Source organism: Monocercomonoides exilis, assembly GCF_001643675.1.
Source record: "Monocercomonoides exilis strain PA203 chromosome Unknown scaffold52-633478, whole genome shotgun sequence".
NCBI classification, from domain to species: domain Eukaryota; phylum Preaxostyla; order Oxymonadida; family Polymastigidae; genus Monocercomonoides; species Monocercomonoides exilis.
In genome coordinates, this window is record NW_027150597.1 from 276,271 (window position 1) to 288,772 (window position 12,502).

Sequence of the window (12,502 nt, forward strand, 5' to 3'; positions counted from 1 at the left end):
GCCTGCTTTTATTTTTATGTTGTCTTTGCTGCCATTTTGATGAAAGTCTAAATAAAGCGATTTTTGTTTGAACTTCCAACAAAACATGATGTGGTGATGTGGTTTGTTCAGCAGAATGAAATGGGGAAAAGATTAAAAGTTGGAAAAAAAGTGAGAGAGAGAGAATAATTTAAAGATGAATTCCATATTCTTCCAGTTTGCTCTTGTCAGGGAGAAGCTCTTCTGACCATTCTCCTCCTGTTCTAACTTTTTCTGTGAGTTTTTCCAATGTTGACTATGATGGAACAGAATATTAAAAAGTATATAAATTGTAAAGTATCTAAAAATGAAACAATTACCTGTAACATGTCTTTGAATTGTTCTGTCATATCATCTATTTTCGATTGAATTTGTTGAATTTGTTTATCTTTTTCTGCTATGATTACATCTTTTTCAGCAGATGTCTTTTCAAATGACATTTGAAGAAAAACTGAAATTATGAAATCATAAAAAATACAAGGATAGTCATGAAATTTAAAAACAAAATTTAAGAAAAAAATACCCATTTCATCCTGCAATTGCTGTATTTTTTGCTCAAGCTCATTGTTTTTTGCAATTAAAAATTCTTGCATATCCTTGTATTGTCTAGTCATGTCTGCAACAATGTCGCTTCTGTCGCCCTTTTCAGAATCAATTAAATCACTAAATTCTCCAACTCTACTTTCAACTTCACTTTTTGCTCTCACAGCTTGACGTGTTTGTTCTTTTCGTACGACTTTTTTCCAAAAGAAAATTTTGAGAGCGTTTTATATAATGAAAGAAATTTCAATTTAATAACAAACAAAGTTCTCTTTCAAGTGCTTCAATTCTCACAGTATTTCTAACTGTTTCTTCTTTAAGACGCTCTTTCTCTTCATCGTTATCTCCTGCTCCTGGTTTCTTTGGTCCTTTCTTTGCTTTTGGCTTGGACATAAACTGCCAGATGTTAATTACAGGAACTGTTTGATCATTATTTGATCAAGCTTTATTTTAAAATTTCTTTTAACGCTGTTTAAATTTATAAAAGAAATTGTTTTCGATTTAAAAATTGAAGTCACATTATTATCTGTCTTTGCTGGGGAAGAATTTAATAATTTGTATTTAAAATGAGCTTTGAAACTTCTGATGAAAAAGCTCGAAATACGTCTGAATTTGCCGTTAATCATTCATCTTTTGGAGAAATACAGGTTAGCATATGAATTTTCAAGATATGATTAAAGAGAAATTATATTTTTCAATCTTGATATTTTAGAATTCTCTGAATAACGATTTCGCTCATTCTGATGTTCCAAATAACTTTCAAAATGAAACGTCCGCATATAACGACGAATCTTATTTTGAAGGATGCGACCAAGAAGAACAAAGCGACCAATTATTTGACGATGATTTGGACATTCAAATGAATGAACCGAACATTGACGAAGAAAAGGAAAGTAATTTTCGACGTTTTCAGAAAAAATCTCCATCTTTATTTTCTTCTTCGATAAATAATAATATCTCTCAAACGCAAGAAATTTGCAATCAACAATTTTCTCCTGATAAATACAATTTTGATGAAACGCCCACTGGTTTGGTGAATATAATTGACTATTGGTTCCACCCAGAGAAATATGGTGATTCACGCATTTCCACGATACAAGTTAAAGACAAGGTTAGCGGTAAAATACAAGCTTCAGCTAAGTATAGATTAAGATCTCATTTAGATGGAAAGGAAAATAAAAAAGAGAGTTTACCTTCTTCAAACAAAGAGAATTCTGAAACAAATTCGAGCAACTCACATAACCTTAGCAGCTTAATTCCAAAAGAAACGTTCGATCCGCTGCCTTTCTTTTCCAGTCACGAGAGCCGCTTCTCATCACCTTTTGTCTGGGATCCGAGGAGAAATGATGTCAGAATAAATGAGCATATTTCAGTTCTGAGTCACAAAGCACAGGAGGAAAAAGACAGCGAAAAGGAAGAAAAGGCAATTAAAAAGAAAACAACTAAAGTGCAAGCATCAAATTACAAAGAGCATCCATTTCTTCCGCCTCATCTTGTCAAGCAAGTGTCGCATTCAGCTCCTGTTTTGGACGAATTACGAAGGATTTTCTCGAAGATATATTCATTCACGTCCATCCCAAATGACACAGAAGCGGCTTCTGAAGGGAAAACTGAATCATCCTCAAAGTCTGCCTCTCCGGTGCTGTCGAGGTCTCTATCTTCCACATCTCCTTCTAACACTTCTCTTCCTTTACCTCTGCAAAAGCCTGCAGAATCAGATAATTCAACTGTGCAATCCTCAAATAGCATGTCTCGCTCCAACTCTTTCTCACTGCCTGTCACAAAGCCACAGCCGTCTCCGCCGATTCCTTCAGCGGGCAAAGTTCGAACACAGACGCCTTCTACTCCGCAATCTTCTTTATTTTCTGCTAAATTGTTTAAATCTCTGCTCCGCCCGATTTCTTCTTCTTCAAATAAGCAGCCAGCTCCAGCGCCTTTGCAAACACCAGTGAAACAAAACGCGATCTCTTCCTCATCCTCGTCTTCTTCTTCTTCTCAGTCGTCTTCCTCTTCAAAATCTCGCCCACTCGTTTCGTCTGCTGAGCTTCTCCTCCATCAATATGCCTCCACAGTAAAGTTTCAGTCAGCCTCTCATCCATTCAAAGGCAGCACACAATCAGTACACATCACCAAGGAAGATGCAGAAGCAGAGCAAAGACGGAAAGAAGCAGAGGAAGAAGAGCAAAAAAGAGTGTTTCTGATGACAAAAGAGCTGGAACGGAACAAGAAGCGTGCGCTGAAGCAAGTGATGGCGTTGAATCTGCCGTGTGAGTCAGTTCGATTTAAGATGACATTTGAGCGTTTGGAGGACTTGAAGAGTGCATTTGATGCATTCAACAAGGAAAGGATGAGGATGAGAGCGAATAGCAAGGAAGAGAAGGAAACGGAAGAGGAAGAAGGGGAAGAAGAAGAAGAAAGTGAAGAGATGGAGGAGAATGAAGAGTTTGAAGAAGAAGAGGAGGAAGATGATGATAATGATTATGAAAGTGTTGATGAGAATGAAAGCGAAGAAGAAGAAGAAGAGGAATTTAACTTTGAGAAGTCAGAGTCAGATGAGAAAGAGGAGGAAGATGATGAGGATAATGAAATAGATGAATTCAAAGAGGAGGAAGAAGAGGAAGAAGAGGAGGAAGAGGAGGAAGATGATGAAGAATACGAAGAATATGAGGAGTATGAGGAGTATGAGGAGGAAGAAGAAGAATTGAAGAAAAAGGAAGATGAGAATAAATTGAAGCTGGAAGAAGAAGAGGAAAAGAGGAAGAAAGAGGAAGAAGAAAGAATCAAAAAGGAAGAAGAAGAGAGGAAGAGAAGAGAGGAAGAGGAAATGAAGAAGAGGGAAGAAGAGGAAAGAAAGAGAAAGGAGGAAGAGGAGAGGGAAAGGAAAGAGGAGGAAGAAAGAAAGAAAAAAGAAGAAGAACGATTAAGAAAAGAAGAGGAAGAGAGGAAGAGGAAAGAAGAGGAAGAAAAGAGGAGAAAAGAGGAGGAGGAGAGAATTAAAAGAGAAGAAGAAGAGAGAAGGAAGAAAAAAGAAGAAGAGATGAAGAAATTGCAAATGAATTTGAGAGAAAAAGAAAAAGAAATTGAAGAAATGAAGAAGAAAGAGAAAGAAAAGAGAGAAGAAGAGGAAAGAAAAGAGAAAGAGAAAGAGAAAGAAAGAAAAGAGATGATGAAGATGATGAATGAGAAAGAAAGAGAAAAGAAAGAGAAAGAAGATGAATTGAAAAAATTGGAGAAAGAATTAAAGAAAGAGAAGGAAGAGAAAGAGAAGAAGATGAAAGAAATGAAAGAGAAAGAAGAAGAAATAAAAGAAATGAAGAGAAAAATGAGAGAGAAAGAAGAAGAGAAAGAAAGAATAATGAAGAGTATGAAGGAAGAAGAAGAAAGAATAAGAAGAGAAGTTGAAGCAAAACTTCGAAAAGAATTTGAAGAAAGATTGAAAAAAGAAGAGGAAGAGAAGAGGAAGAAAGAAGAGGAAGAGCACATCAGAAGAGAAGAAGAAGAGAGAAAGAGAAAAGAAGAAGAAGAAGAAAAGATTAAAAGAATAAAGGAAGAGAGAAAGAGGAAGGAAGAAGAAGAGCGAAAGAAGAGAGAAGAAGAGGAAATGTTGAAAAGGGAAAGGGAAGAACGAATTATAAAAGAAGAGGAGGAAAGAAAAAGAAGAGAAGAGGAGAGGAAGAAGAGAGAATTGGAAGAGAGAATCAAAAAGGAGAAAGAAGAAAGATTGAGACGAGAAGAAGAAGAAAGAATTAGAAAAGAAGAGGAAAGGAAACGAATGGAGGAAGAAGAGAGGAAAAAGAAAGAAAAAGAAGAACGAATGAGAAAAGCAGAGGAAGAAAGGAAAAAGAAAGTGGAGGAGGAGCGCTTAAGGAAAGAAGAGGCAGAAAAGAAAAGGAAGGAAGAAGAAGAACGATTGAGAAAAGAAGAGGTTGAGCGAATTTGGAAAGAGAAAGAAGAGAGAAAGAGAAAAGAGGAAGAAGAAAGAAAATGCAAAGAAGAGGAAGAAAGATTAAGAAGGAAGGAAGAGGAGGAAAGGAAAAAGAAAGAAGAAGAAGAAGAAAGATTGAAAAGAGAAGAAGAAGAGGAAGAGGAAGAAAATTGGTTGGAAGAAGAAGAAGAAAGTCTGGAAATATCAGATGTGATGAAAGAGGAAAAAGAGGACGGAAAGTTAACAGTAGATGAGTCCGTAGAGAAGAAGAATGAAATAGAAACAACAGAATTGAGTGATGATGATTTCTTTGATGAATCCGATGAAGAAGAAATAAATGAAAACCGAGAAGAAGCAGAAGCAGTGGCAAATGCAGTGAATGAAGAAGCAGTGGCAGAAGAGGAAGAAAAAGAAAAAGAAGAAGAAGGGAAAGGTTTTAAAGAAGCAGAAGAGATGAAAGCAGAAGGAAACAAAGAAGAAGAAGTGATGAAAGAAGAAAAAGAGATGGAAGAACTAAGTGATGATGACTTTTTCGATGATACAGACGAAGAAGAAATGGCAGAGAACAAAGGAGAGAATGAGATTGCAGAGAAGAATGATGACTTTGAACTTATTGAGAAAGAAGAAGGTTATCAAAAAGAAGAAAAAGAGCTTTTCGAAACAATGGAAGGAACAATGGAAAGAAATTCGGTAGAATTGAAAGAAGAAGCACACGAAGTGGAGGAAGGGAGATCAAATGCAGAAGAATCGGAGAACAAAAAAGAGAATGAAATTGAAAGAGCTGCAGAACATCCTATTGAAGATGAAGGTGCACAAAGTAGAGAAGCAGATATTTCTGTTTATCAAATGCTTTCTATGCAAGCAAAAGATGCTCAGCAATCTGATGAAAGCATAAGTGAGTCAAATCCTCAGAGCATAGAATTTAATGAGCAAGTTAATTCTGCATTCCAACAACAAAAGCAACAACAACAACAACAAGTAGAACTTCAGCCAAAGAACATCATTCCTCCAGTGAAAAAAGAGGAGCTTGCATCTGACAGTGACGGTGACAATGACAATGACAGTGATAGTGACTCGTCTTTGTTTGAAGGATTGTCAAGCGATGAAAGTGTGGGTGAGAAAGCAGATAATGACAAAGATCCATTTGATGATGAGGCGGAGAAAAAGGAAGAAGAAAAGAGAAAAGAGATTAAAAATATTGTAAGGATGATGAAAGAATTAGAAAAAATAAAACAACAAAAAGAAGAAGAAGTTGAACTTGAAGATTACAAGGCAGATGAATTGGATGAAAGCAGCGATGACCCATTTGATGATGATTATAAGCCAAGAAATTCAAGAAGATCCACATTCGGTTGGTTGTGAAAGGAGGGGTAAAAAAAAGAAAAGAAATTATAAAGAAGAAGACGGAAACAAATACCAAATGAAGAACTTGTTAAAAGGAATGTACGAGAAGAAAGAATGCATTTATTCAGTGGAGGAATCGTGAAGTGATAGCAACAAATAAAAACGTAAAAAAGATAAACACAAAATCTAACATAAGAGAAATGCAATGCAAAAATAAAAATTTAAAAATTAATGTTTTTGATGATAATTGAATTCGAAAGAAGCAATTTACGGAAGAAGTGTGAAAAGCGGTTCTTTGCTTTTTTCCTGAACGTTCTTCACCAGCTTCAGCGATGCCTGGGATGTGATTCGCTCGCAAAAGTCCTTTTGGACAAAGAAGCCATATGTTCTGAATGGAAAGAGAAGGATGATAGAAAGATAAATAAAGGATTGAAATTTTAAAAAGAAAAAGAAATCGTTTATAAGAAAGTCAAAATAACAATAGCAATAAATAATGAAGACATTAAGGAATGAACGAAGAAAAAGGAGAAACAGAAGCAAACGAAATGGGTTGTGGTGCTTTTTCTTTATCAGACTCAGTCAAATCAGAGTGGATTATAATCTGCGAAGAAGAAGATCCTGATTGTTCCTCGTCGCTCTCTTCATCTGCAGGAAATGTGAGATTCAGCGGTTGTTTTGAAACGAGAAACGGGACGATATCAAAGGAAATGCTTCCAAAGGACATGTCAGTTTGAGCTGCAATGAATGGCATGATTTTTGTGGACATTATGAAAACCATCATTGCTTCCAATGATGTTGACAGTTGAATGCATGGAAATCTAATTAAAATGAGGATATAAATGAAACAATATTAGTTCCATAAAAAACGCAAGAAAGAAGTCAAACTCTAACAGAACTTCATCTGGAATTGAGTACTGTGAGCTCTCAGGCAGCCACACAACAAGTCGTGATGAATCTTCGCAAAATCCAATTAAATTCTAAAGCAATCACAATATGAAATGTGTAATTTTAGAAATCGTTGAAAGCAGCTAAGAAATAGAAATCGCAAACAGCAATTGCATCTTTTGATACTCCTTTTTCGCCTCTATCTTTCAAAACAACTGTGCAAGCAGCCTTTCTTGCCTTATGCATATCAACAAGCCTAAACAAAGGAAAGTTGAAAGCAACATTTCCTTCTATTACAATAAAGTCAGTCTTAATCAGATGAATTTCAATTTAGAAAAAAGAAGCCTAGAGCAGAAAAAATTCAAACAGTTAATAAGGGAGCAATGCTCTGAAGCATGGAAGCTGATTTCTGTGAAACATCATGCGAAACTGAACTAAATCTTATTTTTGTCAACTTGAAAAATTCTTTAGCATTTTCTTGTGCTACTTTGACACATTTTTGAACATCTTCGTCTCCTTCTTCATATACAATTATAAAATCTTATTTTTTAAAAAGAATGTGCAAGAAATTTTGCCGTCAATACGACTATATGAATGTTGAAAATTGTCTTTGTTTTACAAACCTGAAAAGCCAGATTTTACTCCATTCACAATTTGGTGGATGAGAAGTGGCTGTCCTTTTATTTCAATGAGAGAAGGAAGTATTTGTATATCTGTGTCACGCCCTAAACCACTTTTTGTTGCTAAAATGACAACAAGGAATTCTTGGGGAGGTGTTGATCTTTTTTCTTCCATAAAATTTTCTGTAATGGCATCATTTAATCGAAAAAAGGGACTATTAATTTTTCAATGGATTCTTCTTCTTCAACGAAGGTGGAATCGCAAACAGGTGTTTATAGCTTTGCTTAATTTTTAATTTAATAAGGTTTTCTTAATTTTATTTTATCATAGAAGCATCCAGTTCTTCAGAAAGCATTGTTTCTGAAACCCCAATTTATACTTGTCCATTTCGCCCTGACAAGTCAAAACCTACCGCAACAAGATACAAAGAAAATTGTGAAACATTGTGCGACCATATACGTGAAAGTGTTGCAAAATGGCCGGACCACCCGTGTATGGGTAACAGAGTTAAGCTTCCAAATGGAAAATTCGGAGACTATTCGTGGATAACATTTAAACAACTTTGGAAGAATGTCGAAGATATAGGTAGCGCTCTTGTTGCTTTGGGATGTAAAAAGAAAGATCGTATTGGCGTGATGTCAATTACTTGCACAGAGTTTATGACGATGGACATTACTCTAATGACATATGGTTTCTGCTCTGTTCCGCTCTACACATCACTTGGACCAGAGGCTGTGCCATATGCTATTAATCATTCGAATACTCGTATTGTATTTGTCAGTACTGATCTTTTCCCTGTTATCAAAAAAGCTGCTCGGTGCTGCCCCAATTTGAAGGCTGTTGTTGTTTTTGGACATGGAGCAGCAGAGCTCTCAAAGGACTTCCCGCCTCGTGATTTTTCAGTTTTGTCACGTATTGAAGAAGATGACCACGACTATTTCTCTGAAACGTATGATCCTACTGATCCTACAACTCACAATAATGGATTAAGTGCAGCACCAGATCCTCAAGAAGAATTCAAAAAGTTTACTGGAAAATTGGGAACCCTGTATGGTCTTCCCATTCAACCTTTGGTGGAAGAAGAGGATGGAACAACAAATGATTCAGGCAAAGCGGCTGAATCTTCTTCAGCCACTCCAGAAAGTTCATCTTCATCTTCAGCTTCAGCTTCTTCCTCTTCTACCGACTCCACATCTGCCTCATCTCAGCCACTTAGCAATCTCCACTATCGTTTATTCACATGGGATGAGATTGTTGCACATGGAGCCAAGAACCATGTTGAAGCCGAAAGGCCCAAGTCAGATGATATCTTGTCTATTATGTACACCTCTGGAACAACTGGTGTTCCAAAGGGAGTTATTCTGAAGAACTCAAATCTTCTTTCCACTGTGACGGCAGGCTTTATTGCTGGGATGGATGTGTTCACACCAGAAGATTCGTACTATGCGTATCTTCCTTTGGCGCATGTGTTTGAGAGGCTGATTGAGTATGCCCTGCTTATCATGGGCTCGAAAATAGGATATTACTCTGGCGACACCAGAGAATTGGTAGCGGAAATTAACGTGCTGAAGCCTACGCTATTTGTTGGGGTGCCCAGAATATTAAACAGGGTGTATGAGAGCTTTGTTGCGGGAGTGGAGAAGATGGGAGGTTGTGCCAGGGGTATTTTCAACACTTGCTTTGACAAGAAGAAGAAAGCGCACAAGGAGAACCGAAACGACACTCCGTGGCTGGACAAGCTTGTGTTCAACAAGACGAAGGAGAAGCTTGGCGGGAAGCTTGTGTTTGTGATGTGTGGCTCAGCGCCTCTGAACCCGAAGGTGCACGAGTATCTGCAGTGTGTGCTGTCTCTCCCCATCCAGTGTGGCTACAGCATGACTGAGACGACCTGCTCGGGGGCTATTCCAAAGTACCCGGCATTCAACACGTTCGGCCACTGCGGCCCAGTCATGTCTTCGGTGGAGACGAAACTGGTGTCTGTGCCAGAGATGGACTATGATGCAGCGAGAAGAGAAGGGGAGATCCTGATGAGAGGGCCTGCTGTGTTCCACGGGTATTTCAGAGACCCCTGGCAGAGCAGAGAGGCATTCACAGAGGACGGGTTTGTGAAGTCTGGGGACATTGGGCGATTTGATGAAGAAGGAAATCTTTATGTTGTAGACAGGAAGAAGAACATATTCAAGCTGGCTCAAGGAGAATATATCGCGTATGGATCATTTATTTATTTATTTATTTATTTATTTATTTATTTATTTATTTATTTATTTATTTATTTATTTATTTATTTATTTATTTTTCGAATTAATTTTTTTTTTTTTTTTTTTTTTTTTTTTAATTCAATGAATTACAATCATTTCAGTCCTGAAGTGACAGAAGCTGTGTATCTTCGAAGCGAATATGTTGAGCAGGTCTTTGTTCACGGTGAGTCCGAATGGAGGTATTCGGTTGCGTTGGTGTGTCCTCGTGCAGCCACTGTGCAAAAGTGGGCAGAAGCAGCGCATCCTGAATGGAAAGGAGTGGAATGGAGCGAGTTGACTCAAAAACCGGAGCTGAAGAAAATGCTTTTGCAAGAATTGACAATGGTTGGAAAAGCTGCTGGTCTCAATTCATATCAGATGGCTCATAATATTATTGTGATGGATAAGCCGTTTTCTGAGGAATACGTTACACCATCGCTCAAACTCAAGCGCTTCCTTATCATTAAGAATTACAGAAATGCTCTGACAAATTGCTATTCTGAAATTCAGGCGTAATTCTTCTTTTTTCACTCATTCATGTCGAATTTAATTTTTAATTTTTGAAATGTATTTTTTTCTTTGTAAAGGATTTTGTTCTTTTTACAATTTATTTTCATAATTAAGTATGTTTCAATAGTGATCGAATTCCCTTTTTTAATTTCAGTATTCATGGAAATAGAAAAATCAGGCTGTGAAAACGAAGAAACGAATATTAAGAATGAATCGAACATGTATTTTCATGTTTTTTTAATAATGCTCTTTTTTAAATATTTATAATTTTCATTCTTTTAGAACAGACGAAAACCTTTCAGTGTTATTGAATGAAACATTGCAAGATCTCGGAATGTTGTTACATGATCTTGATTATCTTAATCAAGAAGCTCAAAAGTCATGAAGATTATGGAAGTGTAACATTAAAAACCGCCTGAAAAATTATCATTAAACGAAGAAAATATATTTATCGATGAACTTTCTCTTTAAGAACAATAATCACATGAAAATAGCGCTGCCATATAGCCTGTTGCATACGTTTTTTTAATCATTTCATTTCCTATGAAGTTATTACTTTTTCTCAGAGTAAGCTCATTTTATTTTATGTGAATGATGATGAGTGCTGTGGTGATGCCTAGAGTGATGAGATCTTTCTTTTGAATGTGATTTATCTCTTTTCATTTCATGATCATGTGATCTATGATGCTTTCGAATAGATGTTGGCGAAGATGATTCTGATTCAGTTGATGATGCATTATCATCTTTCTTTTTTGAATTTGCTTGTTCTGATGACAGTGTACCCCATCTACTAACTCGGACGGAAGTTCTAGAATGTTCGCGTCCGCTTTCTCTTTTGGGTTCGAATCTTGAAGAATTTTTGCGTTCTTTTTCCTTTAAAGCTCGAAGGCGCCTTTTGACTTCTTCCACATGGCGTGTAATTGAAGCTAACATGAAGGAAAAAAAGAAAAGTACAACACGAAAAATATGTGATGATACAAAATTTCAGCAAACGTATGTATTTTTGTCTTGAAACGCTTTGACTAAAATCTACAAGGATGCGCCTGTCGTCTATAAGACAATTGTTCATTGCAAAATATGCTGCTTCACACTAAAATCCAAAAAAATGTTCATGAAATAGCAGTGGTTCCATTAAAATGTATTGTTAAAAAAAGGACAAACATCTGCCTTCTTTTCAAATTCGATAAATGCATAGCATTTTGACTTGTGTGATATTGGATCCCGAACAACATCACATTTTGTAATTGCACCAAAACGGGAAAAAATCAGAGTTAGTCCTTCTTCATCGGTAACAGGGTTGAGTTTGCAAACAAATAAAGTTCGCTCAGGAGGTTTTACAGATGCATCTGGTAAATCTCCAAGCTGTAGCATCCAATATGGAAATGTCAAAAAGACAGAAGATAAAAAACTGAATTTTTAAAAAACAATTTTGTATGAAAATTCAAACAATTTCCAATGCAACTGCATTTGAACGGGCTGTTTGAGCGGCAATGCGTTCAACTTCCATTTCTTCTTTTTCAGGACCTTCTTCATCAACATCTTCGTAATCTTCAGGAAGATAGTCCTGATTGAAAGATAAAAGTTACGTTAAAAGGAAATTAGTTGTCATTTATAAATATTTTCAAACTAAATATTTTTTTGGTTCAATTATTGGAGAAGAAGGAGGAACCAAAGCAATCATTCCAGGCAAATCTGCAAAAGGATCAAAAAGAACGATGGTGTGATAGATTCTCATATTCTGAATTGGTTTTCTTTTTTCATCAACTATCATTTCGTTCATTTCCATTAAAACATCTATTCCTTCAACAACTTGACCAAATATAGTATAAATTCCATCAAGAGATGCAAGGTTCTCATCGAGTGTAATGAAAAACTGAGATGCATTTTCATTCTCTTTTCCATGTGCCATTGAAACAGTTCCTATTTTTTCATGACGAAGTAAAGGACTAATTTCATCTTTGAAAAAACGTTTTTCTGGACCTTCCAAAATTCTTTTGAAAAATAAAATATGAAATAAAAAAAAAGCAATTGAATTCATGCCCCCAAATAGATTCTCCACCAGTCCCTGTGCCCGTTGGATCTCCTGTTTGAATTGTAAAGTTCTGCCGAAGTTGATGAAATATGCAACAATTATAATACTTCAGTTTGCACAATTTTAGAAAATTTAAGCATGTCTTTGGACAAATTGTATGATGCAAATCAATAACAATGTCCCCTTTTGAAGTTTCTAAAAGTACACTGAACAAAATAAAATAAAGCATTGATATGCTCATTATAAAAAGATATAACGCAATCAAACCTCATTTTGATCTTATGTTAACCATATCAAAATTTTCATATATTTGATCATTCATTTTTTTGAAAAGTTGGACATTGATGATGGTATTTGCGTATTTTATTCGATTTTATTTTCTGTTGTTCA

The 12,502-nt window shown here is 36.1% G+C and overlaps 5 protein-coding genes across 5 annotated transcripts; 2 read left to right on the plus strand and 3 right to left on the minus strand.

Annotated features, from left to right (window-relative positions):
• Positions 1-7: 7 nt before the first annotated feature.
• On the minus strand, positions 8-951 carry MONOS_1560 (uncharacterized protein; the record flags this gene model as incomplete). Its single annotated transcript, XM_067868486.1, has 4 exons — positions 8-274; positions 339-469; positions 542-754; positions 822-951. The coding sequence occupies 4 exons, from the start codon at positions 949-951 to the stop codon at positions 170-172; spliced, it is 579 nt and encodes a 192-aa protein (XP_067720645.1). The 3' UTR covers positions 8-169.
• A 173-nt stretch (positions 952-1,124) lies between these two features.
• Positions 1,125-5,908, plus strand: MONOS_1561 (putative Signal recognition particle receptor FtsY; the record flags this gene model as incomplete). The annotated part of the gene is made up of 2 exons (XM_067868497.1): positions 1,125-1,205; positions 1,271-5,908. 2 exons carry the CDS (start codon positions 1,125-1,127, stop codon positions 5,843-5,845), a joined length of 4,656 nt encoding a protein of 1,551 aa, XP_067720646.1. The 3' UTR covers positions 5,846-5,908.
• A 25-nt stretch (positions 5,909-5,933) lies between these two features.
• Positions 5,934-7,519, minus strand: MONOS_1562 (Translation initiation factor eIF-2B subunit gamma). The gene is made up of 6 exons (XM_067868508.1): positions 7,336-7,519; positions 7,080-7,252; positions 6,878-7,021; positions 6,713-6,804; positions 6,370-6,645; positions 5,934-6,215 (listed from the first exon to the last, which is right to left on the minus strand). The coding sequence occupies exons 1-6, from the start codon at positions 7,505-7,507 to the stop codon at positions 6,095-6,097; spliced, it is 978 nt and encodes a 325-aa protein (XP_067720647.1). The 5' UTR covers positions 7,508-7,519; the 3' UTR covers positions 5,934-6,094.
• A 42-nt stretch (positions 7,520-7,561) lies between these two features.
• Positions 7,562-10,226, plus strand: MONOS_1564 (long-chain acyl-CoA synthetase; the record flags this gene model as incomplete). Its single annotated transcript, XM_067868530.1, has 3 exons — positions 7,562-7,601; positions 7,664-9,539; positions 9,693-10,226. The coding sequence occupies 3 exons, from the start codon at positions 7,562-7,564 to the stop codon at positions 10,084-10,086; spliced, it is 2,310 nt and encodes a 769-aa protein (XP_067720648.1). The 3' UTR covers positions 10,087-10,226.
• Positions 10,227-10,401: 175 nt separating this feature from the next.
• Positions 10,402-12,398, minus strand: MONOS_1565 (Peptidyl-prolyl cis-trans isomerase-like 4). Its single transcript, XM_067868541.1, has 7 exons — positions 12,380-12,398; positions 12,121-12,318; positions 11,708-12,071; positions 11,528-11,644; positions 11,242-11,442; positions 11,074-11,170; positions 10,402-11,006 (listed from the first exon to the last, which is right to left on the minus strand). Exons 1-7 carry the CDS (start codon positions 12,382-12,384, stop codon positions 10,654-10,656), a joined length of 1,335 nt encoding a protein of 444 aa, XP_067720649.1. The 5' UTR covers positions 12,385-12,398; the 3' UTR covers positions 10,402-10,653.
• Between the last annotated feature and the right edge of the window lie 104 nt (positions 12,399-12,502).